Consider the following 22,506-nt stretch of genomic DNA (forward strand, 5'->3'; position numbering starts at 1 on the left):
GACGAACCATGTTCCTCCAAGCATTGGTGTTTCCATATCTCTAAGGTCTTAAAATCTGAACACTAGGAATCCATCCGTAAGGGAGTAGATATCCAAGTCAGATTGGATGTTCCACATCTTCATTACCATGTTCTTCATATAGATCCAATCAGGTCTTCTACCTAGAAAGAAGCTTTATAGGTTGTATTTCCACAGTATGGCACAGGTCTCATACAGTTTTGGATCTACCTCCTCAACACATAGGCCATCCGCATTCTGGAACATTGGAGAAATTTGCTCATTGAAATAAACCACCCCCTTCTGCACGTCGTGGTTACCAAACAGCAAAACTGCTGCTGACATATCTTTCTTCCAACATCTAACAATATTAGATCTATTTTCCTCCAAATTCACAAAAGGTTCATGCTCTGAATCTTCAACATCCAACGAAGTTGAATTCCTAAAGGTAATTCATCATTACCTTTACTCCCCTCCTAATCCTAAAGGTAATGATTAGGTGTAGTAGTAACTAAAGGTAATGATGAAACAAAACCAGGATCAGGAGGGGACCGCCATGGGAGGATCGTCACCATGGTCACTACCCTCTCTCGGACCATGGGAGGGTTTGAATATCCATGGTCATGGCTGCGCTCAATCATTGCTAACATCTCTACATGAAAGATCGTTGCTCTTAAGTGGCATCGGTTTTGCTGATTATTACATTGGAAACTTCATAAGCCTCACCTCATCCTAGGGCATTGACTTCCAAAATACTATTGTACTTTTCTAAAAATTTCAAATATACTCTTAATGGTTAAATTACCTACAAAAACAAAAATCTAACAAAACTTAATTTTTTTTTTATATATGCACCCATTACAGCACATTCCAACATTAATTCGTATTTTGAGGGTTGTTAATTATAAACATGTATATATTATCAGCATCATCATCCAGGCCTTATCCCAATTAATTAGGGTCAACTACATCAATCCGGTTGTGGCCATACCCTTAGTAAGACCAAAAGTCACCATATCTTTTCTCACTACTGCTATCCATTCATTTCGGGCCTTCCCCTTGCCCTTTTAGAGCCTTCAATTCAAACCAAATCGCACACCGGTGTTGTGTTGGATATATGCTGCACATAATGAGCCCACGTAAGTCTACTTTTACTCATCTTATTACCTATTGAAGCCACTCCTAAGTTCCCTCGTATGTATCCATTTCGAAATCCATCCTTTCATGTCTTTACACTCATCCATCTCCACATCCTCTTCTCAGCTACGCTCATTATATTGATAGGTTGTTTTTTGACTGCTTGACATTCCGTCCCATAAAGCACGGCTTGTCTTATAGTTGTCCTATAGAACTTCCCCTTCAATCTCAATGGTATACGGGGATCAAGTAAAATCTAGATGCATATCTTCACTTCGCCCTCAGCTCTAATTCTATGTGCAACATTTTCCTCTTTTAGGTATTTTTTTATCATCAAATCTTAACTACTTTCTCATTTCTACTCCTATTATTACTAAATTTGTGTTCTATATATTCTGTTGTAGTCCGGCTAATTTTAAAACTTACAAATTCTAGAGCATGAATTTGTGTTGACACCGCCTCTAGTGTCATCAATCAAAACTATGTCATCTGCAAACAATATGCACCATGGTATTTCTTCTTCTAGGTACTTGGTTAACATGTCCATAACTAAAACAAAACGATATGGGCTCAACGCCAACGAGGACATACGATGGTATAAAAAAAAAAAAAAGGAAAACAAGAAAAAAAAATGGAGTCCCAATATGGAGGGACTCTCGCTTCAAACAATCCATGTAATACATTTATAAGCAATACAGTTAACTTTGTCAAAAAAAAATGTCCAAATTTTGTTGAGTACAATGATAAATTACTCCATAGTGTGAGCACCCTAATGTAACTCATATATATATATATATATATATATATATATATATATATATTACAAAAGTTGTCAACTTTAAACAGTTATATATGTATATTACAGAGGGCGTCAACTTTAAACAGTTAAAGCCACACCACAAAACCCTACCAGAAGATGTAGTTCTGGAGCCAGAAATGCCTATGATGTCATGAAAATCTATTTCCACCCCTAGTTATGAAATTTAGATCCTTTTATTTTATATCCATATATCTCAAGGTCGAGATGGTCAATTGAGGGACTTTCCAATGTCAGGACAACCTTTTTTGATGGATTCTAGTGGTGTTTGTTTCTTTTATAATGGATAAAATTATCTATATATATATATATATATATATATGGAAAATGCTAGCGTAGGCCAGTGGGCCTACAACTATATATGAGCCCAATAGCCTAGATTCAATCTGGGCCGATCCAATGAACACGATTGCATTTCGTATTGCAATTTTAATTTTTTTTTGTATAAATCCAAATCAGTTTAAATTTTGGGGCTTGTGTTCTTTAAAAATGGGAGAATCTAATAAAAATATAAAAAATATATTTCGTGAGAAATAAATTGACCAAAATACCCCCAAAACTTTTCAGGGGTATTTTTGTCAATTTAGATCTTGCGAATTAGTTTTTAATATTTTTATTAGATGCACCTTAATTAGAAGAATAAACAATTAAAATTTCACTTGATTTGGATTTCTAGGAAAAGAAATTAAAATTCAAATATGAAATGAGGTCATGTCTGTCAAATCGACCCAGATTGAAACTAGGTCGTTGGGCTCATATGTAGCTGGTCTAGAGTTAACAATCCCTCAAAATACCAAGGTTAATATTCAAATGGGTTGTGGTGGGTGTGTTTATAAAAAAATTATTACTTTTTATTTAAAACTTATTTTATTAGGTAACTAAATCATTAAGTAAGGGTAAGTTTGAAATGTTTACAAAAGTACAATGGTATTTTGAAAGTTTGTTTCCTGAAACTTTATTTATTGAAACTTTTGTCCTTTAATAAAATTTTAAACTCTATCCCTTAGAGAGATAACAAAAGTAACATTTGTCTTTTAATGATATTTACGAAATACCCTTACTTGATAAGTAAGATATCACAAAAAGTAACTTTAGAAATTAAATAAAGTATATAATTAATAAATCCACCCCTCACAACTCATTCTATCATTAACCTTTGTAATTTGAAACATTGTGTGTATTGTGAGTGTGTGTGTATACACACACACGCACATATATATATTGATATATGTACAACACACACACAGATATATATATATATATATATATATATATATATATATATATATATATATATATATATATATATCATTGTTTAAAAAATTTGGAGCATCCACTCTTCCCATCAAGGTGCACATAATAAAAATATTAAAAAATCATTCGCATAAAGTAAATCAACAAAAATTCCCTTGTAACTTTTAAGAGTAGTTTGGTGAATTTATGTTTTGTAAATTATTGTTTTAAATTTTAATACTTTTATTAGGTTCTCCTATTTTTCAAGAGTAGACGCTTAAAATTTCAACTGAATTGGATTTATAAAAGAGAAATTAAAAATCAAATATGAAATACTATCGTGACCATTAGATTGGCCCAGATTCATTCTAGGCCATTGGCGTTTACTGTAGCTGTCAATTAGCTGGTTAACCTCAGGCTCACCATATATATATATATATTTAGGAAAAAGTTTATATAAGGTTCGAACCTGAAAAATGTAGAATTATATATGCACCTCAAATATCCATCGGAAAATGTTGTTTTAATGTTGAAAATCCCTCTAATTGATCATCTCGACAACGCAATGCATGAATATGAAAAATAAAGATTTTGAGTCCTAGAAATAGTGCATCTTGCAACACGTTATCTAGACTGTCTATATTCAAGATTTTCATTTGTTTATAGATCTACTTGATTTTAACCATATTTGGAGTTTAAAATTTTATAATTTGATATGAAAATAGATTTTGAGATAATCCTAAGACCGTTTTGCACCAAAATTACATGTTATGATAAAATTTGGTGGTACACGTTATTTGGATTGTTTAAGGTTGCAACCTTATAGAAACCACACCCATATATATATATATATATAAATAAAATATATATATATATATATATATATATATATATATATATATATATTTACATATGTAATCATAATTGAATAAATTCTATATATATAAAGACCAAAACCATATATATATATGGTAAAAGCTGAGGTTAGCCCACTAGCTAACAACTACAGTTTTAGCCTAGCGGCCCAAATTGAATCTGGGCTGATCTGACGATCACGATATCATTTCGTAATATAATTTTAATATTTTTTTCAAACCCAAATCTCATGAAATTTTAGTCGTTTGTTCTTCTCATCAAGCCTCACCTAATTAAAATATAAAAAGAACAATTCGTAAAATATAAATTGACCAAAATACAGCTGAAAAGTTTCAGAAGTATTTTACTCAATTATTTTATGGAAATTATGTTTTTGATAGTTTTATTAGATTCTCCTATTTTCAAACTACAGACGCTCAATATTTCAAGTGATTTGGATTTGTTGATGGCCCAGATTCAATTTGGGTCGTTGGGCTAACACTGTTGCGTTAGCTCGTGGGCTAACCTCTGCTTTTCCCTCTAGTCATAGCTGAAATAGGTATTATATAATTCATGACTCCCCATAAATACCTGAACTTGCAAGTGCACAAATGCAACATGAATGTGTCCTTGTTGAAGAAATGTTGCTATTTGGATTGCTTTGCCAAAATATCTACATAATGGTGATGTACTCATTCTAGAAATTGGTATGCCATTGGGCTGTTGTATACTTTATTAGAGTTCATCATTGATCTCATGCACAACATGTGGGGCAAGGTGGTGTCTAGCTGTGATGTCCTCCATCTACACTACATTAGGTTGTCTTATTGTTATGTTAGATAGGTCAGCTTGGTTTAATGTTTTGTTTCAAGTCTGAGGTGTGAAGTTAGAATTGGCTGGTCAGCCAGTTGTAGTGGGTTTGAGGATGTCTTTTTTTTCTTAATTGGCATTTTCTATCAGAGCTAAAGATCTTCTTCACATGTAATTTTATATGTTAAATGAAGGTTCTTCTTTTTTTGGTTCCTTCTGTTTTAATTTGATTATATTTCTTAATTGTTAGGCTGTTGATGACAGTATCCTACAAGAGCTGGAGCGTATGGAGAAGGCTTTTGATATTGATGAGATTTTGACCTACAGGTCTATTGCTGAAAGCCAGTTGCAGGTATTATTTAGAAATGCAGGTATTATTTAGAAATGAACTGATCCTTTTTTTGAGTGAAATGGAAGATAAGGTAGCCCCATCTCAATTTTTTCCTTCTTGGAAATTGTATCTTTTGCTATTGGTGGAGCATGTCCACTTGTGACTTTGGTTTTTGCCATCTGTGAATTCTATACTACACTCGTGGTTCTCTTCATCCAGCTGTAAGGCTTCTGTTCATGATTGCATTTTGAAACCGTGGTTTTGTTCTTCCGTTCTCATGCACTTCATAATTGAACTTTATTTCACCTTAAACAATTTGGTAATAGTGGATCTTCAAGTTGGAATTACTGCTTTATGGCCAAATTGATAGCTTTTGCTTTGGAGAGTTGGAAAGGGGAATGTTTTACCTCCGTAGGTTTGTTGGTAATCATTTTGAAGGAGACCTGGTTGCTAGATGCGCTTTTGGGTTCATGGTTTTCCTGACAGTTTTTGAGTTCAATGGGTATTTTGACATTGTTTCCATTCTTTGCAAGTGAAACATCTAGTCATTTGAGTTTGGACACATCAAGTACCTATTGAGTCTTGTAAGGTCACCAATTTTTTTTCAGATTTTTTGTTTCATTTTCTTGTCTTTTGGGACAAGGTTTTTCCAAGTTGACTCAGTATCAGGCCAAGTTCCAAGCTTAGTCTCTGTTTAAATAACTCGGTGTTTTGTTCTTTTGTACTGTGCCAGTTACTGCATATTATGAAATATTAAATTTGTTTTTTTGGTTACCTTATGAGTTTAATAATATGCTTCCTAAAGTCCAGAATTGGAGCTTGACACCAGAGGGTTATATTCTAGAGTGACAAATAACAAACAATTTAGTTTTTGTTGGATGGATTATTTAACCTTATGTACATATATTGTCATTGTCCTCTTTGCATATTCCACTATTTGGTGTTAAATACTCAATTTTTATTTTTGTTTTGCAATAAAGGTTGGTCTTGCAGCATTGTTTAATGGAGGCTCTCTTGACACTTTATTCTGAATGGATTTCAAATATTTGTCTTCTATCTTTGATTTTATGGGTGATAATTAGGCATCAAGATATGTTTCAAGCGTGGGTGGTTATCATAAGAGATTCTCCTCTATATTTATTTATTTAATTATTTCCCCAAATCCGATACTCATAACCATGTGGCCGATGCTTTAAGTCAATGCTCCATCTGAACTTTATCTCATGAACTCATTCGTTTTTAGCTGCTCAAATTCCAATAATTTGATCGCCCCTACTTTTGTCCCTATATGGGAATGGCAGTGTTTAAAAAATCTCTGATCTGGATCGGGAATCATTTGAGCGATCTGGATCCCTAATATATCAGGATTAGGTTGTGTCCCCCCAGAATGGGTCGGTTCGAGGCTGCCCTTACCTTTTCTTTGTTGGAGAACCGGTGTGAGAACTGGACAGTCTTATTGAACTAGATTTTATCCACATTTTTTCAATAAAAAATGTTGTGGTGGTTCAACGTTATTGTGCACGTTAGATCTGTTAGCAGATTATTACTCATGGGGCCCACCTACACCTACCATCGGGCTTACCTCATGTGCAACAAGAAGCTTGGTTGTGTTGTGTGGTTCATACCTTTTATATTGCCATTTTCCCCCCCAAATCTTTGATGTGGGATACTGTTGGCTAGCGTTTTCTCTCCAAACTCAAGTTCAAAGTTAGGCGTATTCCATTAACATCTCTACGTTTCCATTAACATCTCTCTCTCTCTCTCTCTCTCTCTCTCTCGCTTATTCAAGAACAAGTTCGTCTACAAAATGAATTGTCTATAAAGTATGATTTATTTTTCTTTTTTAGATTTTTTATATATAATAAATAAAGGAAAATTTGAACTATGATTCATGCTTATTTTCTTATTCAGACCTCGTGACCAAGCTCAAAAACAAAATTCTCAAAGATCTATTTCATAAATCAATCAATTCTTCTTTTTATTCAGAATCATGCTTATTTCAACTAAGGGACAAATATTTCTCTTGATATTTAGTCATTATATCTTAAAATAAATGATTATCAAATGGTTCCTACTTAGAGAACCTTTTGGTTTGGAGGGACTGGTGAATCATTGTGTTTTAATATGAAACTGAGGTTTCAATTGATTTTTTGGGTCTCAAAATTCATTGGAACAACTTGATGAATGTAGTGGATCCTTTTAGGAGCTTCCAATGACTATAGATGGATTCTATCCGATTTTTATAGTGAGATGGTTGGCTGTTCACGGACTAGCTTTACCTTTAATTTTTTGCTTGGGGTCAATATCAACAATGCAGTTTATCCAATGATAAACCTAATTCGAATTCATTATCAAGCTACGACACAATCAAACCCGAATGAACAAAATGTTGAATTATATCGTACCAGTCTCTACTTGGTGTTATTACTCATGTTAGTACATGCTGTTTCAGTTTTCATTTTTTCTTCAATTGATTGAGAGAAAGAAAACAAATTCTCGTATTCCATTCGGAAGGATATCATACTCATAATTATCTATGATTGTTTATGTCTCTAGTCTAACCAGTTGATAAAATGTGGAGGGAAGTTGGGTAAATGGCTGATACTACCTGAAGGATTCCTCTTTGGCTGATAGGCACCATAATTGGTATTCCTGTGATCGGTTCAATGGGTATTTTCTTTGATGGATCATATTCCAGATTGTGCTTATCCCTATTGTAATTGAATGAACCGAACCGGGTTGTAGATATGTATTGCACACCATCATTTGGCTATATTTACTAAAAAAAAACCATCATTTGGCTATTGTTATTATTTTCCTAATTGCTGGTCACATGTACAGAACCAACTGGGGAATTGGTAATGGCTATAGTTAAGTTCTATTTACATATGATTACCAAAATAAATTTCATATAATTAATTTTAAAAACTTAGTATGATTCTATTGAAATTATTATTGTTTATTATGTTAATAACTTAATATAATTATGTTAAACATATGTCTCTATAATTATGTGGTTATGATTACATTAAAATTACGTTAATATCATTATGTTGAACGAATATATATATATACAAATTGTTAATGTATTTAATTATGTTAAATTTTTTTTTGCTATATTGAAATTTTTATTGTTATAAATACATTAAAACATCACATAATTTAATGTTTTAAATTGCTGCATTATTAATAAATTGTTATTGTAGATTATGTTGTTTTCATATTTCATGTAGATTGTAATTTTAAATTAGTATCTTTATAACTTGCATATATCAACAAACAACTTATTGTTAATTTGTTATTCTTATTGTAACTTATTTTATAGAGCAAAAAAAATTTAATATAATTTTAAGTTGTATTAAGTTGTTATTGTTATATAGAATATATATCAAGTTGTTCAGACGATCCTGAGACGTAGATGGAACGACTCGATGAGTTGTTGTGACAATTCCATGAGTTGCACCAACCCGATGAAGAGGAAGAACAACGACGTCATTCATTTTGGTATTAGGTGGTATTTTGATTGTTGTATGTTCCATTGTAGACCATGTATTTGTATCCATGGTGATTGTAAGCTCCATCTTTCTTTGTGATGTGAATGTAATGGTCAACAAACATTCAGACCTAGAAACATCTCAATATTCATGAATTTTTGCAAAATAATGAAAGTACATTATGCACCACTCTTGTTTTTTGTTAAAACTCAAAAAACACTATTTTTACTGATTTTTAGTGAGTTTTTCAATTTTGTTTTAGACCAAAACCGGCTGATTCTTTGATCTGGATCCCCAATCCACCAATCTGACTTGGTTTTAAAACCTTGGGGAATAGTGTTAGCAGGGTAATGATCCTTCATCTAACTGTGAGTTACAGGAAGGCTACTTATTTTGTGGTACAAAATTGTGTATTTGCAGTGCTTCTATGTGGGAAATATAATAATGGAGTTAGCTGATGGAAGCCTTAGTGTTCATTTTGGTTACTCCAAAATCACAACTTAGGTGGAGGAAAAATATTATTGGCTTAGGTTTATGCGGGATGTGAAGTAGTATGTGGAGCATTGCCGAGTCTTCTAAGTTTCCAAATGTCATTCTCAAAATTCTGATCTCTACATGCCGCTGCCTTGTTAACGTAAGTATGTATTTTGTCCTTGGTCTTCTGCAGACACCATTTGTAGTGGTGGGCTAATTTTCAGAAATGGCTTATTCTTTGCCATGCTAAAGGACGTTCCAATCAAATGCCGCTCAAGTATTTTCAGAGAAATTGCATGTTTACATGATGTACCAAAGGCCATTACTTCAGATTGGGACACCAAATTTTTGAGTCATTTTGGAAGATCTTGTAGCACAAGATGGGATGTATGCTGTAATATAGTAGTGCATATTGCCTTCAAACTTATGGGCAAACTGAAATAGTCTATTGAAGCCTTGAAATCTTCTAATGTACCTAGATTGCGACAAGCCTTCCCAAGGAGGCTTAGGGCCTCAGCAAACTGATTTTGACTTTATTAATAGATTGACAACTAAGTCTCCATTTCACATTTTTTATGGCCTATCTCCCATACATATTTTGGGTCTGGTGCCTTTACCAAATCTTGAAGGATGATGATGATGTTGAGGCTTAAACCAACAAATACATAAAGTTACAAAAAAAGGTTGAAATCAAGTTGCAACAAGTACTGGTAACTATTAAGAAGATGCCAATTCACATACGTCTTTTAAGGCTTATGAGCTTGGAAATAGTACATGGTATTTTTGGTACTGTATCCATGCTTTTGGGAGTTGTTTTTATGCATTGGGAGGGTGCATTTTTTGGGTGAGTATCGGAAAAATAATACTGGCTCTGGGAGTTGTGGTGTGCTCAAAGTGAGTCCGCTATGCGAGTCCCGAGTGGACTGCTCGGTTTGCTTTGGTTACACATAGAAAACCTGAAAAATAAAAATTGAGAAAATATAAACAATAAAATACTTGTAAGCAAAAGGTCTCCATCTTTTCTATCTTATAACCCCCTAGACCCCTTTGACCATAAATTTTTGACCCAAACAACACTAAATGACACCCTATTCAAGCTCCATCTCTCTCTCTAAAACTCCATCTCTCTCTCTTCACTTCTCGGTGAGTTTATCAGCCAAGGGGTTTAGCTTGAGCTCGAACACGAGCACACCTTCTTATGTGTTAGAGAAAGATGGAGTTTTAGAGAGAGAGAGATAGAGATTGGGTTTTAGAGAAAGATGGAGTTTTAGAGAGAGAAAGAGATGGAGTTTGAGTTTTAGGGAAAGAGATGGACTTTTGAGAGAGAGACGATGATGTGAGAGAGAGATGGCGTTTTGAGAGAGACGAACACGAGCACACCTTATGTGTGAGAGAAATATGGAGTTTTAGAGAGAGAGAGATGGAGATTGGGTTTTAGAAAGAGAAAGAGATGGAGTTTGAGCTTTAGGAGGAGAGATGGACTTTTGAGAAAGAGACGATGATGTGAGAGAGAGAGATGGCGTTTTGAAAGAGAGACGATGATGTGAGAGAGAGATGGAGTTTTAGAGAGAGACGATGATGTGAGAGAGAGATGGAGTTTTAGAGAGAGAGATAGAGTCATTTTGTAAGTTGTTGATGTCAATAATACATGGTCAAAAGGGTTTAGGGGCTTGGAAGATAGAAAAGATAGATTCTTTTTACTTACAAGTAATATTTTCAATTCTTGGGTTTGATGAGATATAGAAGTTAAAAATAGGGGATAATAGGATGATGAAAATTTGATTTTATTGGCATAGACTCATGAAGTAGTGGGTTTTTGAAATTTTTGGTAAACAGTATTTAGAAGTGTATTCTCAATCAGCGATTTTAGGTAGTTTTGGTGGTAAATAAGCCTTTGATGCTACAGAGAACTCAAACATAGGCTAGGGAAAAATTTTCAGGCAAGATAGTGCTAGGGTGCCTAAAATTTTGTGAGTATTTGAACATCGTCCAAATCTAGATCACAAATGTTTTTATTTTTCTGGTATTCGATGTTTAAACATCTGAGGCTGGAAAATGAGTCCTAAGGGTGAAATTTTTAGAGCTATCGAAGATCAAAATGATTGCACCTCCTTGAATGTGTTCAGCAAACCAATGAACAGGACCCTTTTACCAAGAGTAGGGGGATTTTGGTCATGGCAGGCTCAGGCTCATCTCAGGGAACTTCGAGTCAGACTCACGGAGTTTTTGAACAATGTTCTGGGGAATTAGTGTATGGTTTTTTTGGGATTGCATGAGTAGGTTTCTTTCTAAATGAGTAGGGAGAAAGACCCATATTAAGGTGACAAAGAAGTTGGGTTTTTATTTTTAGCAAAAAGAAAGTTTGGAGAGTAAGTGTGGAGCGTTTCTTCGGTAATTTTACATTCTGAAGTTGGATATTAAACAAATGAAAAAGGTGTTGAGCTTCTTTTGAGCGTCTTGCTTATTGTTGATTGCTTTCTATATTATGTTGAGTGATTTTCTTAGGAGTTTTGGCTTTAGTTTCAATTGAGAATGTTTTGAATTCAAGAGCAAGGAAAACTGAGATAACTGCTTCTGGTTCCAATTGATTTTGTCAATTTCTGTTCAGGTACTTTAGAAATCTTTGTCCGGCTATAGTTTTTGAGGCCCAGCTAGTGAATCAGTGTCTTGACTTTGTATTTGGCCAAATTTATCAGTTGTTAAGCTCAAGTTGGATGAAAATGGTCTTAGTTGATCTGAAACACATTGATGATTCTACTACTCCGTATAAATATTCTGGTCCATTTTTGTTATGTTCTGTGAATGTATTGATGTAATTTTGAGTGTTGGAAGAAACAAAACATTTTAAAATGTTAAGCTCCTCATCTTGTTTTTGGTGAAATCTATAGATTCACTCTCTGAAATTTGTTACCTGGATACTGCTTTCATAGGCTATTTCTTTTTTACGATATTTTCCTATGTGTAAGTTTATTTAATATCCTTGCAGAACCTTGCTCTTGGCCTTGTGGATTGGTTTTATCCCAAGTTTAAGATATTTGAGTTTTTAATTTCAGATATGCATCGGATTTTTCTTTGATACTTCATATTTTGTCTGACTGCTAACATGACTATTAACTTCTTTGAAACTCTTTTTTTGTCTTTGCTGTTTGTTCATCTTTTTACTGTTATCTTAAAAGGCATCTTCTTTTGTAAGAAATTCTTATTGTTCATTTTAGTTTCGGTTTATTTTTAGTTTTATTTTTCTTTTTTGGTTCATCTTTTGCTGTTATTCTGATCCACAGACATTGTTTCTTTTCTAAAAATTCTTATTGTATCGATCGTCTTAGGCAAGGTCGATCTTGCTTTCATCGTAAATTGGTTTCTTAAGAAGCATGTTTCCTTTGTAAAAAATTCTTATTGTTCATTTTAGTTTCAGTTAGTTTTTTGTGGTTCATCTTTCTGCTGTTATTCTGATCCAGAAACACTCTTTCTTTTCTAAGAAATTCTTATTGTATCAATCGTCAGAGGCAAGGTCTATCTTGCTTTCATTTTATATTGGTTTTGTTTCTTTTCAAATTCGTGCACACATAGTTATGTTTTTTAACATATACTGCAGGAATTTCTATTAAGCTCTACAAATCCCAGTGTAGAATCAACTGGCACTGGTGAGGCAAAGCAACACAGTGATGAACGGCCATCAAGCCAGCCTCGTGGTTGGTTGAACTGGTTATCTTTAGGCATGCTTGGGGCTGGGGACCCTGCTGATTCCGGTCAATTTTCTGGTGTTGTCTCTGATGAGACAATCAAGGTACTGGGTCTTTTGTCAATGGTTCCGTGCAACTTTAGTTGTCACTGATGTTTTTGTATGTGATGTTCATGCAGGATATTTACGAGGTGACAAAGTTTCATCCAGTGCCTTCATTCGATGGGGATGTCTCTCTGCAGGATAAGTTCTATTTAGCATCCATTGCAATCAATATTGAACAAATTTCTTTAACACTTTGGAGCAAGTATGGTTTCTTCTTTCAGACCCCTTGTTTCTTTTGGCAATTATGGTCATTGTTATTTGATAGTTAGCAATATTATTGCTTGCTGCTAATCTTCTGTTTGAATTTATAAATAACTATATAAAGATTATGTGGTTGGTTGGAATGGTTATCAATTTGTACCTGTTGACTTTTATGCATTATGCAGCATTTAAAAAAAAAAATTGAAAGGTGCACAGCTAGTAAAATTTGCAAGTTGGACGTACACTTTCGTTTCGTAGATAAAATTTGAGGTAAACATGATTTTAATGGGGCTACTGAGCTCGAAGATGCTGAATACACTTGTGTTTGGGAAGGATGGACTGGACTCTTGGATGCCATTTCTGCTTTCAAAGTTGCTGCTTAAGAACTAGATGCCGCTTGTGTAAAGATTAATGGGTGTACCTATATAGCATATTTCCTGTGGCATATTTTACAAATACTGAGGGATAATATAGTAGGTTTTACATTAATCTATTCACCATGCTGGAGTTCTGCTGCTCTGGAATATATTAACATTCTCTTATTTTGTCAGGATTTTAATGTGATCATCTGACCACTTGGTTGTTATAGTCCTTTAATCAATAATATAATAGGTTTTGCTTCAATCTAGTCACCATGCAGGAGTTCTGCTCTGGAATATATAAACATTCTCATATGTCATCATCGGACCACTTAGTTGTTATAGTTCCGCTGTATTCTTATTTGTCTGTATTTCTTATGGGCTCGCAAGTGTGTATGTTCATTGAGAAATATCTTATACCTGTTAAATTACTTTGAGTTACAGATCCACTTTTTTTTCCTTTTAATTTCTGTTCATATCTTATGTTTTGCAGTAAAGCTATTAAGACTGTTTCAGTATAGCAATGGTCATCAAACAAGAGATATGGTTATTCCTGTTCCAAACTGGGAAGAAAAACTGTTCTTCCAATAAAGAAAATTAATTTTTGGAAGCTTTAATAAACAAAGGAAATCCAAATTATAACAATGAAAATTTCATATAAGTACAATATCAAAAAAAATAAAATTGATATAAGTATTTCATATGTTTAAGCAATACAGAATAGCATCAGAATATTTACTTACAATGTACATTAGTGAATGTTGTTACAAAGCACATTGCAGTTGCTTGATATCTTCGAGGTGCTTTTTTGATCTTTGTGATTCCCATGCTATCTATTTTTGTTATTTTCTGGTGAGGCTGATGCTGATGCAGATGTGTTGGTTGGCAGTTGCTTGATTTGTGAGATACTGAGATGCCCTTGTTTCTGTCAAAATTGTTTTGAAAAAGTTTCATTTGTCAATAAAACATATATGTTTTTAAATGAAAATAGACAACCCAAGACATGCCTTGGTCAACTATTCGAAGATTTTGGCCTTATTATTCCAGCTTTGCGTTAACTGTGGACAGTTTGAGTTGCTCTAAGGGACTGCACCACAGTTGTTGGGATCCCTCAACCTAGGTGGCGATCCCGCTCCGGCATTTCTATAAGGATCTAAACTATCTTGACCTCCCTTGTTAGGGATGGTGATCTCTGCTATTAGGGATCTCATTGCCACCTCAAAGACCATGATAACGATCAAAATGATGATTTTCACGATCCTATTCCACTCTCGATTCACTATCAATCCCAACTACTATGGACCACACTACTATGCTAAACTTTGATGGATATTTATGGGGCAATTCAGGCGGGGCTGTTATGACTGGGATATTTATAAAAGAAGTTAAGAAGCTTAAAAGCTACTCGGGCTCGCTGGGGATATGTGATTGTACATTAGAGGCTTGTGCATTACTTGAAAGTGTATAGATTTGCCACTTCCATCATAGGTATTGAATCTATTGATTAGTTATAGTAGGGGATTGTCTCACTATTATAAAATGGCCCAGTAAAGCGTCCTTTATTTTGTGGAGGGCGGTTATGATATTTGATGACATTTGTGACACTGCGAATGTGACCTTTGTACACGTTTAAATGTGGGAATCTAGATATGTTGCTTTGAAACTATTGACTTCTGTTTTGCGCTTTTAACTTACAGCACTTTAGGTACCATTTGATCTGAAATTTGATTGATGATTCTATTTTATTTATTTTTCAATGCATAATTGAAGAAATGGCAATTGGTCAATGATTAGTTGTTGTCTAGGGATGTTCGGTTCAAATTTGAGATGCAATTTGTTAGTTTTGGCGTAGGAATGTAGTGTGTATGGTGTGATAGTGGTGGTTGTGCTTGTGGTGGCGATGCAATGGTAAAGACCTTGGATGGCCCCTAGGTAGCCGGGGAGAGTTGTTATGGCACCTAAGAAGGTGCCTAGGTTTTGTGGCGCTTGCAACACACTTATAGGAATATATGTGAACTTCAAATTCATATGGATAGTGGCATTTAAGATATGTCATCATCATCATCATCATCATAGCCTTTTCCCAATTAATTGGGGTCAGCTATACGAATCTTGGTCCGCCATTCTGCTCTATTTAAAGCCTTATCTTTAGTGAGGTCATAAGTCCCCATATCTTTTCAGACTACTTCTAACCACATCCTTTTGGGTCTACCTCTTGCCCTTTTCAATCCTTCCACTTGAACTAATTCGTGCCTCGTAACAGGTGCTGTTTTGAGTCAACACCACACATGGTCAGCCCACTTAAGTCTACTCTCTATCATCTTATCACTTATTGGTGCCCCACGTGAATTTTCCCAAATGGATTCATTTCGGATTCTATCCCCTCATGTATTGCTTCTCATCTATTTCAACTTCCTCGTCTCTGCTACACTTATTTATGACCTCCGCCCTCATTTATACCAATTGTTCCTTCTATCGCTATGTTCCCATTGTGTTTGTCATTTAATAATTTTTTAAAATAAATTCTCCACCTTTCATTGACCTCGGCATCCTTTGCCAAAACCCTTTGATATTCATTCTTAATGCATTTAATATGGTTTAGATCCCTACACTTTTTCTCTCGTATTTTTGCTAATTTGAAGACATCTTTTTCACCTTCACTTGTTTCCAATTTATTGTATAAATTATCATGTCTTAAATTTCTCTTTACTTACTATTTGTTTAGCATTTTTATATTCGTTTAAGTTTTGATCGTTCCAAATACATTGCCAAGTTTTATAACATGATCGTTTTTCGCTAATGGACTTCTGGACTTCATCACTCCACCACCAAGTTTCCTTATCGAAAATATTTTTTCCTCTAGATTTTCCTAACACTTCTTTTGCCACTTTCTTGATACAGTCAGCCATCTCATTCTATATTACATTGATATCATGTTCGGAGTTCCATTTGCCTTCAACTAATTTATTTTTAAATAAGTCTATTTTCTCATTTTTAAACTTTCACCACTTAGTTCTTGGACACCCATTACTTTCACCCCTTCTCTTCCATGTCTTTATTCAGATGTCCATAACCATGAGCCTATGTTGGGTAGTCAAACTCTCCTGGGATACTTATTTATGGAAAACACTTACAGATGCCCATAGGTGAAGTTTTACAGCACCTCACCTATAATCCATCGCGGTCCAAAATCGATCACATGGTCATGACTATCTGGTAGAGTTTTATTTCAATAATGTTTCCACAAATCAAATTTATCTTAATATTAGGGTTCGTGTACATCTGACCAAATTGCACTGAAACAAAATATTGAAAAGAGTTGTTTGAAAAATAAAATGATGAATATACCCTGAAATATTCATAGGGGTGTTTTGGTATTTTTATTGTCCAAATTATATTTTTTTATATTTTACTCATGTGGGCCTCACTAAGGCACACACACCCACAAAATTTTAGATAAATCTAATTTATAGAAAAATTATTAAAGTTCAAACACTATTGGATGGACTTTTGATATAGGGAAATTTGAATTCATAGTAAATTCGACAACGAACAAGCCAAACACAAGCATAAGTTGAAGAAACTTGTGGTTTCTTCTCCACACCCATGCTAGGGTTGCAAAAGCCTTAGTTTTTCTCTCCTTCAATTTCTAAAAATCATGTGGAATATGACCCAATGAATGCTCCACACAACTCTTGTATATTACAATTTAATGTTCTGTGTTCAAATAGCATCTAAACAAATAAGACATTGACCGATATATCCTAACCTAACTTAAAACTCATTATGATAGTTTTACCCTTTTGAATAGTACCTGTGAACAATACTTATGAACAATGTGAATAGTACCCATGAAATAAATAGAAAAATATAAAAACCCTAGAATTCTTAAATAAATTAAAAGAACCTATAAATAAAACCCTAAAACTAAAACTATAATTTGAGATGGAATAAGAAAAGTTAAAAGTAAGAATAATTTTTCCCTCTATCATTCTCCCTTGATTGGAAAAAACTCATCCTCGAGTTTTGGAGTGTGGTAAGATGAATTCAGTGTCAAACCCATATTTTTCTTATTCTTATTTGTTGGTTCAATGATTATTTGTAATTAAAAGAATTCCTGAAGAAACGGATCCTGATATGTATATTAAGGAATCAATACAAATTATTTATCAGATACAACTGTCCTTGAACTCCCATTGAAATTCATGTAGGAAACTTCAAACTCAATTTTCTGGTCTTTAGATGCTTTCTCCGCATCTAATTCGTTACTCTCTGAAACCAGAGCCACAATTTTATCAGTTGACCACACTCCCATTGCGCTATTCTGATTCCAATGAGTTAAATATCTTGAATTCTCCACCTCTTGATATTAATGAGTTCTTCAAAGGCGATGATTTGGATCGGTACACTTGCTGCCTTCTCTCCATATGCTTCACCCTTGTCCCAAATGTCTTTATCATCATCTTGATCCTTATCATATGTTGGACCTGTTAAGAAATCTTGTTGGTCATTGAAGTATATATCGAAGGCTGGTGGTGAATTTCAATCTACAACTTGCCAATTTTCGAATCAATCTGTGTCAAAATCAATAATCTCATCCTTCAAATCGCAAACTCCATAGTGTTGTTCCCCACGTCTAGGTTTTTTATCGCTAACCTCATCACTGGACTCCACTCGTGGAGCCCAAAAATAAAAAGGTTTGTACTCGAGATTCTCTTGGGCTGAAAGTCACCCGTCTTGCCCATTATTGAGGTTCGTGAACTGCTGTGCTAGCTGCTGTAGCCTTTCAAGTTCCTCAATTCTATCATTTATAGGATCACAAAGTGGATATACGAAAAGCTCTCTTCTATGGGCCTTCTTGTTGCCATGGGTTCGCCTAAATCACAAATCCTAGACAAATAATCAACAAAAAATTGCGGAAATCAATAAGATCTAGGTTGTTTTGGCAAAATATTGGCAAAAATCAGAGACCCTAGACCCCCACTATAACTTCCCGGCTAGGTTGTTAATCTATTGATGCGACAGTAACTCTTACCGTGATACAGTACTCGGTACACTACTATAGCATATACTGCTACAGTACTTTTCATGTAGATAGTTGGCTTTGACACCAAATTGATGCAGGAGAATTTGAGGAAACAGTAAAATCAGCAAGGAACAAGCTGAACACAAGTACAAGTCAAATAAACTTGTGGTTTCTTCTCCACACCCAAGCTAGGGTTGCAACAGCCTAAGCTTTTCTCTCTTTCAATTTTTGAAAATTATGTAGAAAAAGCTTATATATTATAATTTAATGTTTCGAGTACAAAAAGATTCCAAACAAATAACACATTGATCTATATATATCCTAACTTAACTGAAAATTCGTAATGACAGGTTTACCCTTGTGAACAGACCCTAGAAATAAACCCTAAAACTAATACTATAAGATACATCCTTTGAAAGAGAAAAAATATTAAAAAGTAAGAAACAATTTTGCCCTCCAACTTTGGATTGTGCCTCCCTATGGCTGAAAGAGGTCTTGGGGTAAGAGATATGATGGATTTCAATATCACAGGAATGATGAAGTTAGCATGGAGGATTTTGGAAAATCCATTCTCGTTGTTGGCACGGTTCTTCAAACATCGATATTTTACAAATTCCTTTATTTGGGAGGCTGAAGGCAGAAGAGGATGTTCTCATGCATGTAAGGGGATTTTACTTGGCTTGTTTCATTTGAGAGGCAATGTATAGTGGAATATTGATAATAGTCAGATGGTGGATTTCTGGATGGACCCATGGTTAGCAGGTCAATCAGTTTTAGATTTCTACGATGATAACATTCAGGAATATTTTGGGGCTGCTGTAGGGAGGAGGGTTTCAGACTTTATCAGAGTACCTCAAGCTTGGGTGCTACCACATCCCACATCTGATTTTTTGAGGAATATATGGAGAGAGGTTGAGAATTATACTCTCCCTCTACAGCTCAGGAAGTCACTGGTCTAGATTCATTCTGCTGATGCATTGTTCTCTATTAAAAGGGCAGGGGATTTTATTAGGCATCAAGGTTCATCACAACCTATTTTCTGTGCAGTTTGGTCCTCCAAATGCCACTCAAGGGCGAAATGGTTCTCATGGCTGGCCTTGCATAATCGATTGCCCACTTCATTCTTATTATAGCAGCAAGGCATGCAACTGGATTCTTTATGTCCCTTTTGTAGTAACCATGATGACAGTCTTTTTTATCTATTATTCCAATGTGCCTTTGCGCAGGGTGTATGGAGATCACTCGCTTGGAGATGTGGAAAAGGTTTGTCCTTGGTACCTCTGTCCCTGATTTTCTTAGGTGGTGTCTACTTTTCAGGTTTGAATCGCATGCATTTCGCATTATTTGGTGTTCCATCTTTTTTACTGCTATTTGGTTTCTATGGGAAGAGCGCAAGGGAAGAGTTTTTGAGTCAAGACCCACCAGGAGAGAGCTTATTGTGAAAAGAATAACTTTGCATGTTCAGGCATTAGCAGAAGTTAAGAAGTGGTCTTTTTATTTATCAAAAAAGGCCATCATTGGTAACCTTTGGATAACTTGGCAGCAGCAGAGGGCTGAGCCCTTTACTTCGGTAGTGTGGTCTTTTCCTGAGACTCATAATTACAAACTCAATATTGATGGTGCTTCCTTGAGAAATCCAGGTTTACCAGGTGGTGGTGGAGTTATCAAGAACAGTGCGGGTGGTTTTATTGCTGCACTCAATATTGATGGTGCTTCCTTGAGAAATCCAGGTTTAGCAGATGGTGGGGGAGTTATCAAGAACAGTGTGGGTGGTTTTATTTCTGCTTTTGCAAAGCATTTTGGTTTTGCTTCTAATAACCATGCATAATTCTTGGCATTTGAGGAAGGAGTTCAATTGGTTATTCAAAGTAATTGCTTTCCAATCTAGATTGAAAGTGACTCGGGCTTGCTTGTGAACATCATTCAGAATTGATGCAATGCTCCATGGAGATTGAAGATGATTGTAGACAATTGTTGCACCAGACTGTCTTCTCATTGATGGTCCATCACACTTGTCTTTCGTGAGGCTAACATGGTTGTTGATGCCCTAGCTAAGAGGGTAGCTGCTGGCTCCGGTGCTACTGTGTGGTGCCGCTGACCACTAGATTTTCTTTCCTCTCTTTTATTACATGATCTGGCGCACGTGCCCTACCATAGGGTTGTATTTTAATTGTTTTTCTCTGCTTTTTTTTAATGAAAAACGGGTAGGGGGCCTTCTCCCCCACTGACTTACCCAAAAAAAAACTTTGGACGGTGATGGGCTATAGGTGAAGTACTGTAAAACTTCACCTATAGGCATTTTTAAGTGTTTTCAATAGACTGTACTATACATTATTTGAAAGAGAAAAAATATTAAAAAATAAGAACAATTATATATATATATATATATATATATATATATATATATATATATATATATATATATATATATATATATATATATATATTTTTTTTTTTTTTTAGAGTAATGAACTTATGAGACCCTCACACATTCCAGTTGTATAGGACCTCACTCTTGTACCGTCAGATGTGCATCTAGATCTTAAGAAAAAATGAGGACGCCAACTCACCAGTAAAGGGACTAAAAAATCAACTGGTTGAAATGGTCATAGTTGAAAATAAAGAAAAATAGGAAATTGGGCCCCACTTTCTGTCTATTCACTGTTAGTTGGCACCCCGCTCTCTGTCTCTCTCATCTGAGGTCCACATCTCTTGCTCTCTCTCATCTTCCTGCACCTCATATGTGTGCTCGTAACTCTGAGTAAATCCTTTCTCCTTCCATAATAAAAAAAGCCCCTTCACCTCATTGAATCCTCTCTCTCTAAAATTCATCTTGTAATACATGTTTGCTGAAATCTACACAGCGATCATCCCCCCTCTGTCGCTCACCAATCCAGTCCCTCTGCCTCCACACATGCTTGCAAATCCATGAAACTTGATCTCTCTTTCTCCACTTCCTTGAAGAACAAGAAAATGGTTAACTCTCACACTTATGCCTCTCTTTCTCTCTCTCTCTCTCTCTCCACACTGTAAATAGATGGCAGACCCACACCTCTCTCGGACTTTCCCACATTGACAAATTTTAACAGATTTAATGCAATGCTTGGAGAAATTGGACCCTCTCCTTCTGAGAATTCTCTCCTTTCTTCATCCTCTTCAGAAACAAGCCTTCTGATGCACTAAGTCCAGAAACTCTTTCCCTCTCTCTCTCATGCAACTCCAAGCCCAATTAGGTCTCTCTCTTGAAGAGAAAAGAAATGAGCCTTCTGCAATTCCCCTGCTAAATCACTACTCCAGATCATAAGTTTTAGACATAGAGAAATAGCGCCATCTTCGCATAAGATGATACATATGAGCCCCCATTGAATTTTCTTGGTCTTCTCTTCAACTCATCTTCAGTTCTTAACCAATCGATCTAATCTTTTACGATTCTCCAATCTTTACAAAGAAAATCAAAGCCCTGAATCTCAACTCAATTTTTGCATAACTCTAAAGTCCCTCTGGCCCCTCACTTCCCACTCAATGAAGCCATTAAAGCCCCAATCCAATTTCTTCTCCACTACAGAATGCCAATGGTGATCAGAGCGTATCTGCCGGTATTGAAGAGATGGAGCGAGAGAGATAACTTCGAGGTTAGTCGAGCTCAACCTCCAATAGGCGGCCACCTAAGAGAGAGAGAAAGAAAGTTTCATCGGGGAAGACATAATGTTTCTATCTCATTGCAGAGCGTGTGATGGCATAACTTTTTCTTCTTTTTTTTTTTTTTTAACTTTGACCACTTTACACCTTTTTTACTGGTGAGCTGGCATCCCAAACTTTCCTTGAGATATAGATGCACATCTGACGGTACAAAAGTGGGGTCCTATACAGCCCGTATGTGTGAGGGGCTCATAGGATCATTGCTCATATATATATATATATATATATATTATGCAGCCGGGTCTATATATAAATATATGTGCCTATTTGCTAAAACACTTTGACA

The 22,506-nt window shown here is 35.1% G+C and overlaps 1 protein-coding gene across 11 annotated transcripts in view; it reads left to right on the top strand.

Moving 5' to 3' along the window:
• Positions 1-22,506, top strand: part of LOC18430385 (vacuolar protein sorting-associated protein, putative (DUF1162)) — a 144,811-nt gene that overhangs the window by 63,480 nt on the left and 58,825 nt on the right. For 9 of the 11 annotated variants that reach the window (XR_016040549.1, XM_020664999.2, XM_020665003.2 and 6 more), the window contains exons 13-15: positions 5,100-5,201; positions 12,744-12,935; positions 13,010-13,137. Coding sequence is in view for 10 of the 11 variants with exons in the window: in XM_020664999.2 (XP_020520658.2) it covers positions 5,100-5,201; positions 12,744-12,935; positions 13,010-13,137 (422 nt within the window). In the remaining variant the exon portion in view is untranslated. Of the gene's footprint in view, positions 1-5,099; positions 5,202-12,743; positions 12,936-13,009; positions 13,138-22,506 lie in introns of those variants that run through there. The other 2 variants (XM_020665004.2, XM_088846508.1) reach the window with 2 other exon arrangements.

This window comes from Amborella trichopoda, chromosome 9 (assembly GCF_054954075.1).
Source record: "Amborella trichopoda isolate Santa Cruz 75 chromosome 9, AtrichopodaSantaCruz75HAP2 v2.0, whole genome shotgun sequence".
In the NCBI taxonomy this organism is placed as follows: domain Eukaryota; kingdom Viridiplantae; phylum Streptophyta; class Magnoliopsida; order Amborellales; family Amborellaceae; genus Amborella; species Amborella trichopoda.